This window comes from Triturus cristatus, chromosome 4_1, assembly GCF_964204655.1.
Source record: "Triturus cristatus chromosome 4_1, aTriCri1.1, whole genome shotgun sequence".
Classification (NCBI taxonomy): domain Eukaryota; kingdom Metazoa; phylum Chordata; class Amphibia; order Caudata; family Salamandridae; genus Triturus; species Triturus cristatus.
Window position 1 is genome coordinate 410,587,044 of NC_140585.1, and position 23,477 is coordinate 410,610,520.

At 44.8% G+C, this 23,477-nt stretch overlaps 1 protein-coding gene across 1 annotated transcript in view; it reads right to left on the minus strand.

Annotated features, from left to right (window-relative positions):
* Positions 1-23,477, minus strand: part of TSPAN8 (tetraspanin 8) — a 153,100-nt gene that overhangs the window by 2,726 nt on the left and 126,897 nt on the right. The window contains exon 6 of the mRNA XM_085651072.1: positions 5,649-5,780. Within this exon, the coding sequence (XP_085507198.1) occupies positions 5,649-5,780 (132 nt within the window). The remainder of the gene's footprint in view (positions 1-5,648; positions 5,781-23,477) is intronic.

The window sequence follows — 23,477 nt, forward strand, 5'->3', positions numbered from 1 at the left end:
GCATCTGGATTGGTGCTGGATATTCTGGGAGCCTGTGTGAGCATCATCTGAAGAGGCGGAGGAAATCTTACGCCCCTTCTATACTGGGCAAGGTTGTGGTCGACTAAAGATCTTAGTCAATACCAGCTGTTGATAAAGGAGCTAATAGATCTGCATGTCGGAGTGAGAACTCCATGGCTCAAATTTGTCAAGACGTGGCTTACTAATGTTGATCTGAGTGGGCTCTGGAATAATCCATCCTCATGCAATAATGAGATGGTGGTCCATCTGAAGAACAGATACTGGGCATTTGTTAACAACAACTGTTACCTTCTGCCAAATCAAAGCATGTACCCATGTCCACTAAAAAAGCCCCTCTCTGTTGTACTCCTGAAAGCTCTTTTTAAGATTGATCATATAAAGTCTGGCTACATCTGCCCTGTGAAGCCAGACCTAAAAAGGAAAAAAGTAGAGAGTGATTCGCTTCTGCAGAAATTAGCTGCTGTGCATTGGTTTTTATCAATGGGATATCATCTCATAGCTTAGTGGAGTAACATCAACCCGATACATCAACCACGTCCTGGTCTAGCCATTCCCAAACTTTTTTTGTGGAATTTATCTTTGCAGAGTTTTAATAAATGCCGTCAAAAATAATCTGTGAATTGTTCACAAGCATAAATGAAGCCATTTGTAGGTGTAAAGGTAGGTTTATTATTAAAAACGTCTTTGCCAATTGAGTCCTTTTTGTTTTAAGAGCTCCTAATCATGTAAGTTTTCAGTGCATTTTGTGGCTGGTTTCTACTTAGCAAGAACTTTGTACAAATAACAAAAAATTATAAATATTTATTTATCTGATTCTAAATTATCCATTATTGCATACCAATTTATCAACTATTCTTCACTCCCCTTCTTACAAATGTGTGACAAGTATATTAGCAAGAGAAATGTTGTTCTTAAAGGCACCTATAAGGATTTTAACATATTTGCAATTCACCAAGGCTAAAACCATGCAGAAAGAAATCCAACACTGAAATAACACAACACTTGGTATTATGTGCCAATCAGACAGTATGTAAAGTATTTATGATCCATAGCTTTCTCAATGTCTGCATTATATGTAATATCTACACTCAAATTATGTATATGGCATGTTACTTTAATATTTGCTACTTATGTAGTTATGCATTTGGTCACCTTAAGACTCCTGTGCTGAAATACCTCCATTGGATCTCCATTACCTCTCTAACTCCAACTTTTCAAGAGCTTTAAGGTATGCTTCTGTAACTGTCTCCTACCACCAAAATGGGCCTATTCATTGGTGTAATTTAGGCCATTGAACATATCTTATTTTTTCAGCAGAGAGGTTCTACATTTACACCTGCCAGGAATTAATGGAAGGATTGAAAGGCAGGCATTAATGCTTCTTCTACTGTGCATTTCTCTGCCACTATGAGTGTACATACGAAGCAAGAGGTGGGAACCAAAAAGCATAGTTGTCCTTGCTAGTTTAGTGACACCCAATAACTCGAACATTTGTGGTAATTCACAAACTGAAATCTGGTCCTTTCTGACCTTGGATATTGACAGAGATGTAATCCAGCCAAAAACTCGAATCACTCACGGGCTCTTTGCGATGGCGGACAGACTTCAGTCCGTCTGCCATTGTGTCGGGGATGGGGACCGCCTGCCTATGTGGCGGCGGTCCCACACATGGAATTAAGATTCGTCCGACACCACGGTGGTCGCATCTGCAATATTTATAATTGGGGTGGGTGCAGCCCCAGCCGCAATGTTAAAAATGGACCTTGTACATTTCCCTGCACTATGTGGCAGGCACCATGCGGTGCCTGCTACATGGTGCAGGGAAATGTAGGCGAGTACCATAGGTGCCTCCCAAATGGAAGTTCAAGGTGCCCAGGGGTAAGGAGGGCCCTCTACGGGCCCCCAAAGTCCATCCCTGTCATCTTTTTCATGGCGGTTGAACCGCCATGAAAAGGCTGGCAGGTATACTGCATCCTAATCAGGCGGGCGGTGCCTGCTAGGCACTGCTACCATTCTAGGGATGCGGGGTGGTCCGACAGGAACGCTTGCCACTGTCAGACCTGTGGCGGTCTGGCTTTCCGCCCACCAGCACACCACCTGCCATCACAATCTGGCGGGCGGAAATGGGCGCATGATGGCGTTGAACACACCACTGGCAGCCTGCCCAGTGGCGGGTTCACCGCTATCGTAATTAGCCCCTCAGTTTCCATTTCCAATGTGAGAAAAGTAACTAATGATACCCTGATTTATTTGAGGTGTAGGAGAACAACTTTCTTTACAGGCAAAAAGGTATTGCCTGTGAAAAAAATCTGAACATTTGCATTTTAACAAAATGCTCCATTTCGCTGTGTGTAATTCAGTACAATGCAGTAGTATACACAGGCGAAATTGGAGCCGTAGAATGTATTGTATGGCACTCCAGAAGAGCGCCTGGAAACCTTTCACCTAGTATAGCTTTCCAGGCGTATTAGTAGGAATGTATGTGAATTCCCAAAATTTGTAAAACTGAACAGATACCCAGGCATACTTTTATTGGTGGAGATTTATTACTTTTTTGTGAATTGGTATGTTAACAATTTCGTTACAGACATTATAGCCCAGAGCACTGCAAGGTCTGAAATAGTCTGCTCCAGGAGAAACAAAAGAAAAAGAAGATTAAATAAACAAACATGAATCAGTAAAAAGGCACACACTAGAATGATCACAAAGACATGTATATGTTTGTGAAGAAGTACCCCTGTAGCTTCACATACTCTTTAAATGCCTTTGTGAATTAAGCCCAAAGAATCTAACATGGGAATATTCAGGGAATATTTGCACACAATTAGTACAATTAGAAAGGACTGTGCCCTCTTTGCATTTTTATCAATAGGGAGTTGTACATTTTAGGACTAAGTCACATAGGCCTTGGGGAATCCCTAAAGTAGTGCTCAATTAGTGTTTCTTCACATACTCTTAAATGCATTTGCGAATTGACCCAATGACGGCAGGTGACATTTGAAAGTGGTGGCGTGTAAAAGTTGGGTATGACCTTTATATAGCAAGCTTAATGGACACATGTGGATTCCAGGTGGGTCCTCATGCTCGGAATTTTTTTTTCAAAAGGAGGGGCAAATGGTGAATTTTAAAGCAAATAAATGTAATGAGAAAGCAAGGTTTTTAACGCAGTGGGAACATATAGTCTTGAAATATTAAACACATTTAAGACTGCCCCATATCTTACTGAATCACATGTTCATCAGTTACTATAATGTGCAAAATGTACAGCGCAACAACTTCAGGCCCTTTAAAGTGTACGCTTGCACTGCATGCGGCATCGACTTTGGAAGAAAATGCCCCAACCAGGCTTTGGGAAGCACCCACAGCTGCTGGCTGGACTCAGAATGAAAAAAGCGGGAGCTCTCTAAAAGGGAGCATGTAAAATACATTTCTGTAAATCACATAGTGCGCCACACCAAGGGTATTTTGGTTTCTCTCTGTGATGTTATTGCATTCAGATGTATACCACATTTGAGATTCACCGAAAACCTGCCAGCACTATTGGGTTTGTCAATGATTTTTAGCTGTTTAAGCTAAATGAGTAACAACAATGGTGATGTTCGAATTTTGAAATATTGAGACTGTGGATTAAATATTAATGAGGACTTGGACGGAGGATTTGCCTTCAGTTATGTGCATTTTATGTTAGATATGTATGCCAGCTTTCTCTGCTCATCTCATCCATCTGCACATCTTCAACCTCATCTCTTTCATCACCCTCTTTTCACTCTCCCCCGAAAGTACGTCCTCGCATGTCCCTCACTTCACCACCCCCATAAATGCAGTGCACTCACTCACATTTAACCACTTTATTTACTTTAAGTTTTGCCTTGTAAATATTTTGACATCTGTGTGCCCTCTTCACACACATTTGCACAGAATTTAAATTGTAACTGGTATACATGACCATTTTTCTGTATGCTCTGCAGAGGGGCCAACTCAATGATAGGCCCTGTGCTTTGCCTACAGCTTCAGTGCCAGAGCTCTCAGTCAGAGCCCCTCATAAGCGCTTGCGAAACTCAAATTATGCACTATACAAGAGTAATAAGAGGCACACAAAAATAGAGAAATACAATATTATGAAATAGCTAACACTCTTAGGTATAAGAATGCAAGATTAAGTAAAACATGTGAAATAAACAAGGAACTAAATTGCTGGCATGCATTGCATTCATGTTATTAACATTTATTGTTTGTAAATCAATCCATGTTTTTGGTATTAACGTTAAGGGTATAAAGATAAGGCCAATTTTAATGCAATACAGCACGTACCTGTCTTTACTATAAGCACATATTTCTCCCTTTGTGCTTGACTCGGATATTTGGATCAACTTCGCAAGGAAACAAAAACCTGCTCACCTTTTGGATCAATTTAGTGTGGGAACAAATACAGCAGTTCCACTTCTAAAGGGGCCAGCGAACTGAAGCTAGGGCCAGGGGTGTCACAGTCAGGGACGTTAGGGCGACCAGGGGTCTCAGCACAATATACTTAACACAAGATTAGCATTATAATACTTACTAATACCAAGGACAAGGCACCAAATCACACATGCTTGCATCCAGTCCTGCTTTGTGATGAATAGGAACAGGTGGGATCTATGCCTGAAAATGATGGGTGTCTGGCCTCACACAGGGCTGCAGACTCCGATGCCTGAAACCGTGAGGCTGACAGCATCACTGGCCTACAGTGGATACCACCATACACTACAATGGCAATAAAGTGCTTAAGAAAGGTAAGCTCTCTGTCAAGCATCACACTGCAGAAAGTTGATTTACTGCCGACTTCCATCTCCTGCGTGACAGCGCGTTGGGACAGGCAGCTTGGGACAGACAGCCCAGAGAAACAATCGTATTTCTAAATAAATAAATCTATTTAATATTTTTCAGGTACACATGTAGAAATTTCAGAGCGGTGCAGCCCCAGAGCCCAATTAGAGAATCCCCCCTGAATTGCACCCTAGAGTAAGTGGGATGGAGTACAACCAAGGGGGTGTGATTAGCAGATGTATTTTCCTCATGAATGACTGAGTGCAATTGGTTGAGAGTTGCATGTTTGAGTTTCTGAATCACCGTTGAAAAATCAAAAAACTTTACTAAGCATAAAAAGTGCTAAGTAGTTTGGTCTTTTCTGGATCTGTGCCATACTGTGTGATATATTCATAAGAGCATAATGTTTAAGCATATTAAACGATCTTCTATTAAGGATCTGTTAAAGGTACCGAATCTTTATTAGCCAGAGAAGGCGTGCCAGACGAGATAATAACTACAATCTTGACTATAAATCGAAATGGACTATGAAAGTTAATAAACCCAAGGCATCAACATAACAGTCATACCAGACGGACGTACACATGGCCAAATTGACTTAAATTGATTAAAAAGCACCTTCTTTTATCTGGTTGCCAAATGACTTAAGATCAGAGGCATGTGAGAAGGACAATGTACGGAGAGTTACGGAGGAAACTTGTGTTAATAAAACAATCTGCATGACGAAAATATAATAAATAGAGAAAATGATAGCGGTCACATACAAATGTCAACAACAGTGCTATTTGATAATTGGATATGTAAAGTAGTTGACTGCTTACCTTTGAATAAACCTTTCTGTCCTTTACTGATGTACAGAAACTTTTATCTTCTTCCTTTGGGATACAGTTGCAACTATTTGGTATTGAATCCGCCCAGTCCTGAAACCCGTTCACCAAACCACAGCACTCTTTCTGGGGAAAGGAGCAAGAGTTTTATAGTTATGGAAAATATCTTTACACACCAGTAGGTAGATTTACATTTTTTTGTGTGCAAGAGAACTGTTTTATATGGGATGATAAAATATGTCCCTGCGTCTGTTACCTATCTCTTTCATGTGTAGTGGAAATTTTTACATTGTCGCTCTTTCAAACTTCTCATTTTTTTCATGTCCTACTTAGCTATATTCTACTATGATGCATTTACTTTTAATTCAGTAGACAGTATTGCTGAAAGCACCTATATTGTCATCTATCCGGATATACAAATAGAATTGTTACTTCTTGCAGCATGGCGAGTACAATGCTTCCCTGCTTCAAGATCACCCCAGAAGACTAAATGGCTTGTGATGTGTTGTGCAATGTTCAGCCAACTAATCAAATCCCAGAAACCCTTTGGGCCACCAAAGGTGCCTGCTACCAAAAACAGAGGGCCCGATTCACAGAATTAACTTAAGACAAAATCCTAAACTTACTACTTTTGGTATTCACAGAATGCACTTACTACTTTTGGTATTCGCAGAATAGATTTACAACTACTAACTTTACGTCCGCACTCGGGCTAGAGATTCCGGCCCGGAGATTCCAGCCCGGAGGTGCGGATTCCGGCCCCGAGGTGGGACTTCCGGCCCGGAGGTGCGGATTCCGGCCCCGAGGTGGGACTTCCGGCCCGGAGGTGCGGATTCCGGCCCCGAGGTGGTGATGCCAGCCAGTGGCAGAGATTTAGCCATGGCCGAAATCTCCTCCTCCAGGCCGGAATCCCCACCTCTGGGCCGGAATCCCCACCTCCGGGCCGGAAGTCTCACCCCTGGGCCGGAAGTCCCACCTCTGGGCCAGAATCTCCTGCCCGAGTGCAGACGTAAAGTTAGTAGTCGTAAATCCATTTTGTGAATACCAAAAGTATTAAGTGCATTTTGTGAATACCAAAAGTAGTAAGTTTGGGATTTTGTCTTAAGTTAGTTCTGTGAATCAGGCCCAGATACATTAGGCTATCAGCCAGCCACAAAACCAATACAGAGTTTCAGAAGATCTTGTGGACGTGACAAGTTGCCAAGTTGGCCAATCAATCACAGCTCAAGGCTGCCTTATCTGTGTAAACTTCTCACCCGTTTTGAAACTATCCCCTGGGAATTCATAACACTAACACCCACAGCAAAGTGCAGAACCTGAAAGGGGTGTAACCTCTTTGGGCCAGGAAGAACCTCACACACCAAACAAACAATAATCTTATCACAATACTGCTCATTAACACTCATAACCCGCAAAATAGCATAACATCTCCAACTCTTGCTCATCAACACACTCTCATCAGGCACCCAAACTCTTGAATTAGCTGACATCTTCCCACAACACAAGCTAGAAACATGCATCATCGCAGAAACATATTCTGGCCTGCAGTCTTAGTAAATCCTCAAGACCCTCAGCTGCTACTTCCCACTCTCTGTGTTAGACCTGGCATTTCTTGGCGTGATTACCCCAGTCATTTTGCCTCTACCGCCTCTATTTTTGGTGCTGTGATAGATTTTGTTTTGCCAACTTAGATGCTTTGGACATTTGCGACTGCTATGTGGTAAATATTTCGTTACCGGTACTATTTTTTATGCGGTAAAATCTATCAGGAATAACTCAGTAAATATAAGAGGCAGAATCCGTGGTATTAGAGGTTTTAAAAGGCTTTATTCCTATACAAAGGAAGACAATTCGAATTGTGGGCCTTCTGTTCCATCACCACGAAAGTTCAGGAAGGAAGGGAGCATATATTATTGACAGATAGGCAGTTTTATAGAAAATACATTACAGTAAAGCAGATGCAAGAGGCGTAACAGCTGATAAAAGGTGCATACGTAGCTAATAAAGGGCGTAATTTAATAAACGTCACTAAACATGATATCACAAGTGGGTGGATCCATAAAAGAATCCTGCAATGTCAGCAGAAATGCTTGGCAAGAATGCGCACGCAGCCGCATGACGTGTGATTGACGTGCAACTAGAGGGTGAAGGGGACTTGACATTTAGCTCTACATGTGGAGACAGAAGTCTGGGGTTATGTCAACCTAATTCCAAATCATATCTAATATCCTATGTTTAAAGAACTGTGTTATCCAAAAGGAAAGGTCTCTTAGGATAGAATCTTATTCTATACTGACTATACTGACTGTTAGTGCGTGTACAAGCGTCTAAGTGTCTACACTAGATGCGAGGGGGTAGGAATATTCCATGGTAACGGGGCTATGAGTTATTTGCATGAGGGCAGCGAGGCCTGGCCCTTTGCACGGGAGCTGGAAGAATGTTTACCTAAACTACTAGACAGGAATGCATCGGATGAGGAGCGAAGGAGATAATCTCGAAGGTGAAATACAGTTTTTTGGCATGCGACAGGCTGGATCAGGCACCGTTAGCCGCGCAGGGAGTAAGACAAAGTTCATGGTCACAGATGCGGGCTCAGACTGGAGCTTTCAGAGGCAGAAGGCAGGAAAAGGCTTGATGACAGAATTCGGGCCTACTCGCCTGAATCTGTAAAATGTGGAAAGTGAACCATATAAAGTCGGTGGCCTTTCATACTTAGGAATGGAATATCTGACCCATTCATGGCGGATCTGAAAGAGGACATGTTGACGGTGGACACACATATATTTGCGTCTTCAAAACTGGAGCAGGAGGGAACATACATGTACTTATAGCATGCACATGGAGCCGTTGGGGTCTACGATAGGGGACATAACTGATCACAAAATTCATATTTCCTCATTCCCTCCTTGTCCCCTTCGGACCCTTAGGAGATATCGATCTTCATCAATCCATCGATCTGTTCATATAGTATCATTTGTTCTTCTTTCTTCTTCCGGGATCTCGAACGAATACTTGGATGTGGGATACACGAGGTGGCACACAGACCACAAATCGCTGGCCCACATTGTAGACATAAGCAGCAACTGAATAGTATGAGAAAGCCAATACCTAGGAAGGATAGGATTCTCCATCCCCAGGCTGACAACACGCTCCAGAACCAACCGGACCAAGTCCAGGTGCCTGGATTCTGATGTATCTGGCTTACAATCTTATGAAGGCGAGTTATGGCTTTATATACTGACGGCGAATTTTCTGGGATGAAAATGCAGCAACTCGATCCGATGACCTTACAAGCTCCGCCCCTATCGGCCAGGATGACGTCAAGGACAAGACGGTTTTGAAGCACAACAATCCTCATAGCAGACTGCTCTTCTGTTAAATTGCCTAAGGCGGAAATAGTTTCGTTCACTACGGCTTCAAGGGTTCTGGTTAATCTACGTATCAGCTTACTATTAGTGACTGTACCTATATAGGGAAAGAAACCTTTATTGAAATCTGTGTATTTCTCCCATGCTGTTTCAGTGTAATCGACAATTGGGAGATCTCTCTGCTGTCTATTGTGTACTAAATGGGTATTTCTATGATAATCAGGAGGAGCTAAGAAAACAGGTGGTAGAAGGAATGCTATGTAACAGGTACCATCCCAATCTAAAGGTAGACGTATATATGCGGTCTGGCCACATATAAAGTAGGAATGACGAGAAGCTCTAAATGTAGACTTGCCTTGATCACTGAATTTTATTACAGTGGTGCATTTACTATGGCCCATGTGTATGGAGCCAATCTTTTTTATACATAATTCCCCCTTTACTGGGAATACTGACATGGCGGGCAAGATTGGTGTAGCTTCAGATTCAACGTTCAGGATCATGAGGTTAAGTGTAAAGTTACCTAATCCATATACTTCATTTTCTAGATCAGTTCCTGTTCTTTTGGGAAGTCCCTCCTTGTTAGGGTAGCAGACTTTAAGCAAAACTAAGTTCAGGTTGCCCCATACCCAGTTGTCTTGATAAACCGCGGAATTTGAATCCAGGGAATTAATCAAACTAAACCATGCTCCACAGGAGCCATTGTGTGTAAACGGATAGGGAAAGAGGGGCAAAACTCCCTTATAGTTCTGATAGGGAGGGAGTTGGCCACATATCCAACAATTTGTGGCATTGCTGGTTTGATGGGAATGATGTAACATACTAATGAAAGTGTTATTGCGCAGCGCAAATCTATAAGACAATTCATGTGGAGGTAATTCACTAAAAGAATGTTCTGCAGTTATATTATAAGCATGCTTAGGAATAGGGTAATACATGTGCAATAGGATGCTGACAATGATGATCAAAAGACTTAGAAAAAACAAAATTAATAATGTTACTGTACAATGACTACGAAATGATTTACAATACGCTTGCTTCTTGAGCAGCATTTGATTATTTCTTTCTCTATTCCGGTCCAGGGGATACATGTCAGAGACAAATTCAACCGATTCACCTTGGAGAGGACTTAAACAATCAAATTGTCTGACTTACTGGACCTCAATTTTAGTTTATATAGTTCTGAGTTCGATTGCTCAACCAAAGGGAGCTTTGAGTCTGTCTGTGAGGGAATACAGGAGTGAGTCTCTATACTGGGTGGTAGTCCATAAAATTTCTTGATATGACTCGAGTGCAACCACCCTTTTCTTCCTTCGATTTTCACGGCTGTCCTTGTGGTGAGTAAAACTAACTTCGGTGACTTCCACCTAGGATCCAGTTGGGTCTTCCGGTCAAAGTTCCTGACCAGCACCAAGTCCCCAGGAACCACGTCATGGGGCTTCACCTCAGTATTGTCGGGAAAAGCTGCGGATACCTGTGAACGACAAGATTGTAGTGCAGACATCAAGGAAGCCAGGTAATCTGTCAGCATATTACAGTCAACGTCAGTGATTTTACGAGGTATAGGCGTCCCCCACATATTTGGTGGTCTACCGAAGATCACCTCATACGGGGATAGCCCTGTTCGAGAATGTGCTACCATTCTCATGTAAAAGAGCGCAACTGGTAAGGCTACTATCCAATCAACTCCTTTTTCTCTACATATTTTGGACAATCTAATTTTCAGAGTTTGATTATGGCGTTCTACGAGACCTGCTGCCTCGGGATGTCGGACACAGTGAAATTTCCATTGATAGCCTAATAGAAGGGAAACGTGTTTCATTAGTTCGGATGAGAACGGCTGGCCGTTATCTGAATAGACAACACGTGGTAAACCGTACCGTGGGAAGAATTCTCGAACTAACTGTTTGGCAGTAGTCGGGGCAGTGTAATCTGAAACCGGGTATGCTTCTGTCCAACGGGAAAGAGCACAGACAACTACGAGAACATATTTGAATCCTCGACATCGTTCCATCTGGATATAATCCATCTGGAGGACTTCAAAAGCATGATCGGGAGTTTGGAATCCACCCTGTTCTACGGGGATGCTTTTACCTGGATTAAACTGACAACATATCATACAGGTACAAACTTTTTGTTTAGCTGCGGCTCGTAAATGTTTGTTGAACCAAATGTGTTGAATGCTGTCTAGCATAGCTTTTTCTCCTAGGTGCGCTGGACTATGTATAGTGTTAATGATGACTTGGACCATTGAGTCGGGAAGAAACCATATAGATTTTTCCTTCGTCATCCATCCCTGATCTGTTTGGATCCCTCCTAATTCAGTCCATTTCTTTATTTCTTCTGGTGTAGCGTGTGTCTGTATATCAATTACATCAAGGGCGGGATCCTTAACTGTCATGCAATGTGTTGGTGTCGGAACTATTGTCTTTGTCATGTCAGTTGTGTGAGTCTGATTCTGAGCAGTCTGTTTAGCTGTTCTGTCAGCTAGGTCATTACCCTGAGAAATGATATTGGTAACTTTTGTGTGGGCTTTGCATTTCATAATCGATATTGCAGTAGGTAGATGAATCGCGTCTAATAGGGCTTGAATGAGGGGTCCGTGTTGAATGTGGGCACCGTGAGAAGTTAAATAACCTCTCTCTCGCCACAGTACGCCGAAGTCATGGACAACTCCAAAGGCATAACGTGAATCTGTGTATATGTTGACTTTTTTATTTTTGGCTTGAATACAGGCTTGTGTCAGAGCGGTGAGCTCTGCTGCTTGAGCTGACAAAGTGTTAATACAATTTGTTTCAATGACTTCAGTGTCTGTTGTGACTGCGTAAGCGGCCACTAGCTCTCCTGTATTTGTTCTCATACATGACCCATCTACATACAATGTCAAGTCCGGATCTGACAAAGGGATGTCTGTCAAGTCTTGTCTGGGTTTCGTCGTGATAGTAATGACTTCGACACAATCATGTGCCAATGGATCTGTTCCGCTCACTGGTAACAGTGTGGCAGGATTTAACGTATTACAACGTCTGATTTCTATATGTGGCTGAAACAGTGTTAATTCGTAACCGGTGAGTCTCGCTATAGTCAAGTGTTGTGTTTGTGTGCGGTTCAAGAGAACCTCTACTGCGTGTGGTACTTGTACTGTCAGTTGGTGTCCTAACACTATGGCATCGCTTTGTCTGATTGCTAAAGCTGTTGCTGCCACTGATTTCAGGCACGCTGGAAGTGCCTGAGCTACTGGATCTAATGTACTAGAGAAATAAGCACATGTTTTATGTGATCCTGCTTGTTCCTGAGTGAGTACTGAAAAAAGCAGTACCTTCGCGTTCTGTAACGAAGAGTGTAAACTGTTTACTGTAACATGGTGTTGCTAGGACTGGTGCTTGGCATAAAGCTTTCTTTAAGCTTTCAAAGGCGTGTGTATGTTCTGGAGTCCAAGGGAGGACAGTCGATGTGGCTACCTCCTGTGTTGTCAACTGGATGAGTGGTTTTGCTAGAAATGCATATTGAGGGATCCACTGCCTACAGTATGAAGTGAGGCCTATAAAAGCCCGCACCTCCTTTTGTGTCTTGGGTGGTGGCATGTTAGCGATCAGGCACCGTTAGCCGCGCAGGGAGTAAGACAAAGTTCATGGTCACAGATGCGGGCTCAGACTGGAGCTTTCAGAGGCAGAAGGCAGGAAAAGGCTTGATGACAGAATTCGGGCCTACTCGCCTGAATCTGTAAAATGTGGAAAGTGAACCATATAAAGTCGGTGGCCTTTCATACTTAGGAATGGAATATCTGACCCATTCATGGCGGATCTGAAAGAGGACATGTTGACGGTGGACACACATATATTTGCGTCTTCAAAACTGGAGCAGGAGGGAACATACATGTACTTATAGCATGCACATGGAGCCGTTGGGGTCTACGATAGGGGACATAACTGATCACAAAATTCATATTTCCTCAGCTAAACAGTGTCAAAGTGCAAGTGTTCCCTGTATAAAGTGTAATGGTAATTAGTTGTCCATGATTGGTATGTTTGCCTTGCTAGTAAATCCCTAGTAAAGTGCACTATGTGTGCCAGGGCTGGTAATGCAAATGCTACTAGTGGGCCTGCAGCACTAATTGTGCCACCCACACAAGTAGCCTTAAAAAAGGAACTCAGGCCTGCCATTGCAGTGCCTGCGGGCAGTTTGTTAAACTGCCAGGTTGCTCTGACAAGCGCACTCACTTGCCAGACCTTACCCTTCCCTTTCTATGCACATCAGCCACCCCTAAAGTAAGTCTAGGGTAGCCCCTGGGCAGGGTGCAGTGCATGTGAAAGGCAGGGCATGTACTAAGGTGTGTGCCATGTCCTGACTGAGAAATAATCTCCATTTTGTTTTTCACTGTGAAACGGCCATCTTGGCCATAGGATAGAATGGGAAGGCTGTGTAATATGTTTTCCAGCTATCTTCCCAAAGGCTTAAGCTGGAGAGGTGAAGTTTAGTATGCCTGAACTCACATTGTAATTACACATCTTTTTATGAAGGTTGTTTTTGCATTGTGTGTTTATAAGCCACTCTTTTAGAAGTGGCTGGGGTTTTGTGCTCTAACATTTCCGTGTATCTCTGCCTGGTTGTGGATTGACTGTCTGGATTTAAAAGCAATAGGATCTGGGAAATGTCTTGACCCAGGGGAGGAGGTGAGACAGCAACAGGCTGACCTGTATCTGGAGTGTAGGGGGAGGAGTAGCCCCTAGAGGTAAAGAGGCCATGGTTGCTGCTATAAAACAATTGTCCCACTGGAAGGGAGGTACCTGGAACTAATTTGAACAGGGGTAAGTGCCCCCTGAACAAAAAGACTTCAATGCCATTGAGGGGTATAACTATGAGAGCTGAAACCCCTGAACTTTGGAGAATGGCTTGATCAAGATTGAACAAGACTGGAACTACTTTGTGGTCAAGAGGAACCTTTTCCAAGAAAGAAACAACTGAATAGACTGAAGGAAAGGACTGACCCTTGCTGTGTGTTCTGGGGCTGGCCTGCATATTGCTTTTTTAACCAAGGAAAGGCTGAAGGGAATTTGCTGTGTGCTGTGTCCCCCCACTTGAAAGGACTTTGCTGTGCTGTGTCCTGAAGTAGCTTAATCCCAAAGGGCCCGAGGTGAGCTGGCTCTCTGTTGCGGAAACTCAGGAACACAAAAGTTTCCAGGAGAGTCTCAGTGGCGCTGTGTGTGCGTGCTTGTTGCAGCCTGAACCTTTTGTGAGGATTGTCCAGTTATTGTGTGCACTGGAATCCAAGTGAGTCTCACGATGCTGTGTGCTTGTGCTTTGTGCAGCGTAAGACCTTTGTGAGGATTGCCTTGTTATCCTGCACCCAGAATCCAAGTGAGTCCCATCGATGCGGTGTGTGTGTGCTTTGTGCAGCGTGAGACCTTCGTGAGGATTGCCTTGTTATTGTGCACCCGGAATCCAATTGACTCTCATCGATGCGGTGTGCGTGTGCTTTGTGCAGCGTGAGACCTTTGTGAGGATTGTCTTGTATTGTGCACCCGGAATCCAAGTGACTCTCCACGATGCTATGTGCGTGTGCTTTGTGCAGCGGAAGACCTTTGTGAGGATTGCTTTGTTATCGTGCACCCAGAGTTAAAGTGGGTGTCAGTGACGCTGCGTGCGTGTTCATCGTGCAGCCTGAGACCTTCATGTGGAGTGCCCGGTGATCGTGCACCCGAAGCTCAAGGAGGTCTCAGCACCGCTGTGTGCGTGTGCCCTGTGGCAGTCTGAGATCTTCGTAGCACTAGCGGCCCGGACTGGCAGCCCCAGAGGAGCTGAGTTGCTGGCCCAAACCCGCCATTTCCAAATCACAAAGATTGCATTGGAGGCCCAAGTCGCTGGACAAGGAGAGGAGAGTGAGTTTGCGCCACCCAGGTAACGTGTGTCGACTCCTAGGGCGGGGAGCGGACTCGGAGGGAGACGCTTTCAGCTTCTTTCTCATTTCAGTAGCGTGATCCTCTGCTTTTGCTTGTATCATGGCTCGTATTGCCAAGGGAGTGGCAGTACAGGGGCTGGAGTGCGGAGCTGCACTTTGTGTGTTATACCATACCCGTGTGAGGGGCAACTGTTGACAGAGGCTACCTGCGAGTCAGCACGAGTGGCGGAGGGGCCGCCTAAGGCACTGTGATTGGTGCCGGAGTGTATTACGGATTACTCTATTTATGCATCACGGTGTACCTGATTGTCGTATTACACATTGCATCATTTCTGCATAACGAAGTACCTGATTAGAGTATTATGCATTGCATTATTCCTGCATAACAAACTACCTGATTAGTGTATGACGCATGGCATTATTTCTGCATAAAGAACTACCCGATTGTCGTGTGATGCCTTGAATTGTTTCTGCATAATGAAAAACCCGATTAGCGTAGTACGCATTGCCTTATTTCTGCATAATGACGTACCTGGTTTTTGTATGACGCATTGCATTATTTTTACATTGCAAAGTACCCGATTGTTGTATTACGCATTGCATTATTTTTACATTGCAAAAGTGCCTGATTCTAGCATTATGATCTGCATAACATGGTGTTGGGATTACCGTAGAATGTTTAGAAGTGCTCATTAATATTGCCAGAACTTACAAGGAATATTACAAATACGCATATGTGGGATTTATTTAGTGTGGTCTTATCGTATATCTTTTTATATAAAGTTTATACTCGTTTTTATAAAACTTGTGTGGAGTCTATTTGTGGTGCCATCATTGGGTTGCTGTGAGCATGGTTGCAAATACTTTACACATTTGCCTTGAAGATAAGCCTGGCTGCTCGTGCCAAGCTACCAAGGGGGTGAGCGGGGCTATCCCAGAAGATGACCTTCCTTTCCCTGACGTGGAACCGCAGGTCCCTATTTGGCCTACGGTACCTACCTCAGCCAACCAGAGATCCTGGGTCTAACACTCGGTATCTCAGATCGCCTCCAACATACTGATCTAAACGTCCTTCTGGACCCAACAGAACTTTACAGAAGAAATCTCAGATCTCATCACCTTTGCCTCCAATCAGCACACTCATACCACATTTCTAGGAGACTTCAACCTACCCACTGATTGGAGAAAATGGAGCAGTTCTCAAAAATCTGGACATAATGTAACAGCTCTCAAAAACCAACCAGTCCAAAGGCAACACCCTCAACCTCATTCTGACAGTCTGGACTGCACAGACCACTTCGTCATACCCTTCTTCATCCTTCACACCACACAAAATCATCAAGGTCAACAACAAAAATAGACATTCTGCTTCTTCAACGATATTGTACACCCTTGAAATCGACGTGAGCAAAACTGAGTTATATGCACACAGGAAAAGAAATGGAGATGAACAATGCCCTTTGACCACACCAAACTTTTCGATTCAGTATTTAGATCCATCATCATCTAAGCCACCTTCTATAATATTACTATATCCTAAGTGACAGCAGTGAAGCCTACTTTACAGCTGACATCCTATTGCATGCTCAGTTCACAAACATCCTCAACTATGGGGGTGTATAGAATCAGTCTAGACACCTATCCCTTAGTTTATGTTATCCAAATAATGCGCAGATCCTGCAGATTTGTAGGAACTACACAACAACACCACACTGGAGCTATTCTTCAAAGAGGTGACAATGCTCTACTCATCAACAACAAAAACATAAATTACCACAGTCTCTTGATCCTTCTCCACACCTTTGCCCCTATTGACCATTTCAACCATTAAACAGGGATTTGAAAACAAGCACAGGGTTCTCTGAGATAGTGCTCCTATGGATCACCTCTTGCTTTGTCAGCCACCACCAGTATATCCAGAAGAGAACCTCACAACCTACAAATTCCCCATTTCTTGAGGAGTACCACAGAAAACAATCTTCTCCAACATCAACTTCAAGGGAACCCCGAGAATATACCAATGAAATCAAGATACATTAATGCAGCTATGATACACAATACATCAAAATCTCTTCTGCTCATGACATTCACCGACTTTAAACCTGCCTTGATGCAATTTAGAAGTGGGTGTCAAATACCTATCTCAAGCTCAACCCGACAAAGAGAGAAATACATCTTATTACTAACAACATTCAACAATGGAAGATTCAAGTTTGACTATCCAGCATGAATCTAGATGGCTTCTCTCCTCCTTTACTAATGCAAAATCACTTACATTCTTTTTTTAAAAAGATCTCTACTTCAAATGATATATCACCAAGGAAATCAAAATAGCATGGTACCAGCTCACTCTCACATGTAAAATCTGCAACCCTTCCTATCCAAAGCCAACTTTAGAACAACAGTTCAAAGCTTGGCTGTTTCCAATCTCTTGGGAAGTAACACTCTTCTCAATGTGCTCCTCGACATACTGGGACCCCTGAAAACCATTCTGTATGTCAAGGAACCTTCAAGGAACTGCCTATGGAGGAGGAACATCTCCCCCGCCACCCTCAAATGTTAAAAAATAAAACAATAATAAAACAAGGTTATTGTTTTATTTTTCAACTTCTACTTGCTGTGTCCTGGGGGCGGGGCCATCGTGGGAAGTCAGGAGATGTGGTGGGCAGAACTTCTATCAAAGTGCATTTAGGTTTGTCTGGTCGTCTCCGGCCGGACAGACCCACATGTGCACTGAGATGTCTCTAACCCCAGCTGCATTGCTGGGTTGGAGGCAGCAAAGCACAGGCTCCCTGTCTCTCTAGGAGAGCAAATTTCAAGTCCTCAGGGCAATCCTGACTGCTTTCAAATATGAGCATGCATGATTTATTTAATATTATTTTTCAGTTTCAAATTATTGTGCATAGAAACATTTCGTCATGTCTTAAAAAAGAAACACTAATTTTGCACATTTAACAACAAAAATACATATAAATGCAAATACAAAATACTTAATACACACATATACAAAACATAGACACCATGTGAAATGTCAATTGCCTTCTACAAGTCTTTAAAGGACACCAGTCCATGTATAACAACAAAGAAACAGGCGGACGTATCTTGATTCAAATGTTCTGCCTGCTTGCTGAGCTGAAGGCTACTCTATGTACAAGGGGTCATAGCCCCATAAGGGAATACATCTCTTTTAAAACTCCTTGGGGGGCCCCATAAATGTCATGGCTTCAGCTCAGAGTCAACGCGTTTCAAACCCTAAGTTGTTCTAGGTTTCTCCTCAGGACGGGGACTGGAAAATGGCCTTAACAGTGAAATATAAAACAAAAAATATGGGGTTGGTGTCAGTGATTAAGAGAACCTCATATACGAGGAATGTAATCTATCTGCAACCACTAGATCGCCTAAGTGTACCTGCAATAGTTTGATGCTCCAAGGTATTGTCAAATTTTCAAGGTATAAAGACTTTTGAATTCTGTGGAAAAAAAAACAAAACCAAAGGAAGGGTAGAATGAGCAAGATTGACTTTCTCAGCGTTTAAATGTAACAAGTAAACATTGATATGCGTACCTCTAAAGGAAGTGTAATTCTTCCGAGGTCACCATCTGGTACTGAATACTTAACGTGATGTAATATCCACGGTTTTTGTATGAAAAGGGGCCCTGATAAAAAAGCACAGTTGGATTGGCTTCAGTATACAATAATTAGTGTTTCAAAGTTAAACGCATGTAGGCAAAATATGTCAGCCTACCTCATAGTCACCTGTTGAATTCTTACGACTTCAAAATACTTCTTAGTAAAACCTGTGTGATGTTAGAGGCAGTTATCTAGAGGGAGAGAGGGAATTCTTGTGTTAAATTTCAGGCAAGAATCTTCAAAAACGTTAGAACGCCACACACCTCGCGTGCAGATCAACGCGTCTCAGCCGCGATGATAATGAGAGGCTTTGTTAGCGAGTTTGGGTGACTTGCCTGCATCTACTTGAACTGCCCTCTTTAGACCACCATCACGTATCTGCTACGAACACTTTCCAAGTATAAAACTTTATGGAGGTGATCTTGGTAAAACGTGGACTGGATCACAGACCGCTATGAATTGTGGGAACTGTAGTCACTTTCACAGATTACTTAATTCAGTCAGTTCATTAAGACCTCTGATGGCTGTATCAAATTTCCGTATTGGAAATGCCTCCTATTGCGACAATCGAAGTGCAGGGTCACCGCCTCTTGGTGAGGGTCTGATTATTGCCAAGATAGTCCATTTGAAATCACCCGGGGCATGATTCATTTGAATGAAATGATTCACAAGCGGGGAAGTCATTGTTTTATTCTTAATGCGTGAACGATGTTGGATGATTCTTTGTCGGGCCTCCTGGAAGGTTTTTCCCACATACACCTTTTGTCACGGGCAGATGATTGCGTAAATCACGTCCTTTGACTTACAGTTAGTAAACTCATTATGTCGCCAAAATTTCTTACCATCAGTGAAAAGGGTGCCCTCAATTGTTGATCCGCAAGCCGAACATGTCCCACATTTATGGTGGCCGTGTACTGGTTGCAAATTAAACAAGGTACTTTGATTGTCTTTCTTTTGAATTGAAGATGTACTCATAATTTGCTGGCCGATGCTCCGGTTCTTTTTAAGAGCGAAAAGCGGTGGTCCGACATTGGGAATAGCGCCCTCAATCAGGTGCCAGTTATTGTGAATGATTTTCTGTACTGGATGAATGTGTGGTCCAAAGGTAGAAACAAAAACAATGCGTTGTGTGGGAGATTTTAGTTTCTTGCTGAGGAGATGATCTCTTGGTGTCCAACGTTTATTCTGCAAGTTGCTTGAGAGAGGGTACCCACGGAAGCTCCTTAAACATTCCATGAAAAGAGCACGTTGGACACCAAGAGATCATCTCCTCAGCAAGAAACAAAAATCTCCCACACAACGCATTAACACCCACATCATCTTCCAGACAAGCTGAACAATCTATAAGGCTGTCTGAAACAACACTCATGTATGCTTACCACCTCAGGCCAACAGTGCCACACAAGGTGATTGAACAAGGCCAGACTGAGAATTGAGAAATGCAAAACAGGAAAGGACCAATAGGAATCAAGATCTGGAAAAACATTCCCTCATCATCAAAACTGCTCAGACCTCCCTGAAATTAACCTTTTCGCCGCGCGGCAACTTCCGCGGCGGTGCGAGGGGGGCAGGGCTGGGCGTGGCGCTCAGGTACCCAGGACGGCTCCCGGCCGTCATAGATCACGGTGGGCGTTTGCTCATGACGGCCAGGAGCCGTCCGAACTCTGCCCACTAATTAATTCGCCCGCACAGGCGGGGAATTAGCCGCGTGTGGACAGAGCGGCAACAGTCAGACGGCTTCCGGCCGTCATGAGCACACGACTACCGTGACTCATGACGGCCGGGAGCCGTCCTGAGCATCCATGAGGTTAAAATGTAATGGAAAGATACATCTCTTCAAACAGCATACCAATCCTATGCAATAGGGCCCTACTTGTTAGAGGCCTCGTTGTAAATGTCCTTGAATTCAATGCCTGGGATCTCGCCTGCTGTTCAGTATTCCGTTGCTCCCCATCTAGGTTTATCAATAAATATATAAAATGCTTCTCTTCAGAATGCACATTGATCAATAAAGAAGGAACAATAAATTCAGTACTGTGAAATTTCTCCTCCACACAATTTTCTCCTTAACAGCTGGAAAGGAATGCTGCCAGTCATGGACATGATCTTTAAAGCTCTGCTATCAATGCTCTAACTTCAATAGTTGAAAGACAGAAATGCACATGTGCATACGTCCTGTGCCTGGACTCCCTCCTCAGCCTATCTTTCACCAGCCATCTCACCCAGTTTTAACAACAATTATGATTAAAGGACCAAAACAGTGCATATGCTTAGGGGTTTGGGGGCAATGGTTGTGTACTTTGATGGATAGAGAGGTAGGCATAGGTGTACAAGAAATTCCATAATAGTACTTTTGTTCTTAGTTTTTTATCCTGTTCCCCTTCCTGCTGAAACTAGTCACAATCAATCAATCAATCATAGCATTTGTAAAGTGCACTACATACCCGTAAGGGTCTCAAGGCGCTGGGGGGATGCTGCTACTGTTCGAAGAGCCAGGTCTTGAGGAGTCTTCTGAAGGTTAGAAGGTCTTCGGTCTACCGTAGGAGGATGGGGAGGGTGTTCTACATCTTGGCGGGGAGGTGGGAGAATTATCTGCCGCCGGCGGTCACTCTTCGGATGCGGGGCGATGGTGGCAAGGGCATGGTCTGCGGAGCGGAGCTGGTGGGCTGGGGGTGTAGAGGCTGTGTCGTCTGTTGGGGTACGCTGGTCCGGTGTCGTGGAGTGCCATGTGTGCGTGGGTGAGGAGCTAGAAGGTTATCCTCTTGTTGATGGGGAGCCAGTGCAGGTCTTTCAGGTGGGGTGGGATGTGGCTGCAGCGGGGGATGTCCAGGATCAGGCGAGCGGAGGCGTTATGGATGCGTTGGAGTCGTTTCAGGAGTTTGGCCGGGGCTCCTGCGTAGAGTGCATTGCCGTAGTCCAGTCTGCTGCTGACAAGGGCCTGGGTAACCGTCCTTCTAGTTTTGGTGGCGATCCACTTGAAGATCCTGCGAAGCATGTGGAGGGTGTTGAAGCAGGAGGAGGAGACGGCATTGACCTGCTTTGTCATGGAGAGTGTAGAGTCGAGGATGACCCCTAGGTTTCGTGTATGGTTGGTGGGTGTAGGGGGTGCTCTTAGTGCTGTCAGCCACCAGGAGTCATCCCAGGCCGAGGGGGTGGAGCAGAGGATGCGGACCTCATCTTGTCCGAGTTCAGCTTCAGTCGGCTGTTCCTCATCCAGTCGTCAACGGCCTTCATTCCTTCGTGGAGGTTGGTTTTGGTGGTGTGGGGGTCCTTGGTGAGCCAGAGGATCAGCTGGGTGTCATCGGCGTAGGAGATGATGTTTAGGTCGTGCTGTTGGGCGACGTGGGTGAGTGGTGCCATGTAGACGTTGAACAACGTTGGGCTGAGAGATGAGCCTTGGGGTACGCCGCAGATGATCTCGGTGGCTTTGGAGCGGAAGGGGGGAGGCGGAAGCTCTGGGTTCTCCCGGAGAGGAAGGAGGTGGTCCAGTCCAGGGCCTTCTTTTGGGTTCTGGTGTCGTGGAGGCGTGCTCTTAGTGTGCGGTGGCAGACTGTGTCAAAAGCGGCTGACAGGTCCAGGAGGATCAGGGACGCGGTTTCTCCGTTGTCGAGCATGATCCTGATGTCATCGGTGGCGGCGATGAGGGCAGGTTCGGTGCTGTGGTTGCTGCGGAACCCTGACTGGGATGGGTCCAGGATGTTGTTCTCTTCGAGGAAGCTGGTCAGTTGTTTGTTGACGGCCTTTTCGATGACCTTCACCAGGAACGGGAGCAGGGAAATGGGTTAGAAGTTCTTGAGGTCCTTGGGGTCCGCCTTGGGTTTCTTTAGTAAGGCGTTGATCTCTGCGTGCTTCCAGCCCTCCGGGAAGGTCGCTGTCTCGAAGGAGATGTTGATGGTTTTCTGGAGGTGGGGTGTGATGATGCTGCTGACTTTGTTGAAAATGTGGTGTGGGCAGGGGTCTTCCGGGGATCCGGAGTGGATGGTGTTCATGATCTTGATGGTGTCGTCGTCATTGGTGTTGGTCCAGGCGGTTGGTGCAGGTGGTGGTCGTGGGAGCGGGGGTGTCAGCTGTTGGCGGGTTGGTGACGGTGTCTAAGCTGTCATGGATGTCTGTGATCTTGCGATGGAAAAAGGTGGCCAGCGAGTTGCACAGGTCTTGTGACGGTGGGATGTCGTTGGTGTTGTAGAGTTCCTTCACGATGCTGAAGAGCTCATGGCTGGTGTGCGTTGTTGTCTAGGTGGTCTCTGAAGCTGGTCCTTTTGGTGGATCTGATGAGGTGGTGGTGTCGGCGGGTGGCGTTCCTGTAGGCTGTGTAGCTTTCTGGTGTTCTTCCGCGGGTCCAGTTTTTTTCTAGTTTTCGGCAGGTTCGCTTGGAGGCCTGAAGGTCTTCGGTGAACCAGCTGGCTCTCTTGCTGGTGTGGGTGTTGGGGGTCTCTTGAGCGGGGCAAGGGTGTTGGCGCAGTCGTTGATCCATTGTTTGAAGTTGCGGGCTGCGGCGTCGGGGTCGGTTGGGTCTGCGGGTGGACTCTGGGCAAGGGCGGCGGTTAGCTGGTCTTCAGTGATCTTGCCCCAGCTGCGGCGAGGCATCTGCTGGGTGCGGTGGTGTGTGGTGGGTGTCCGGAAGGTGAAGTGGATGCAGTAGTGGTCGGTCCAGTGGAGTTTGGTGGTGCGGTCGAAGAAGACGTGGGTGCTCGCTGAGAAGATGGGGTCAAGCGTGTGGCCGGCGGAGTGTGTGGGTGCTGTGACGAGTTGTCTAAGTCCGAGGTTGCCGAGGTTGTCGATCAGGGTGGAGGAGTTGGCGTTGTTGTTGTTCTCGAGGTGGAAGTTCAGGTCCCCGAGGAGGATGCAGTCCCTGGAGGCGAGGGCGTGTGTGCTGACGAGGTCAGTGATGGAGTTTCTGAATTGCAGTCAGGGTCCGGGGAGTCT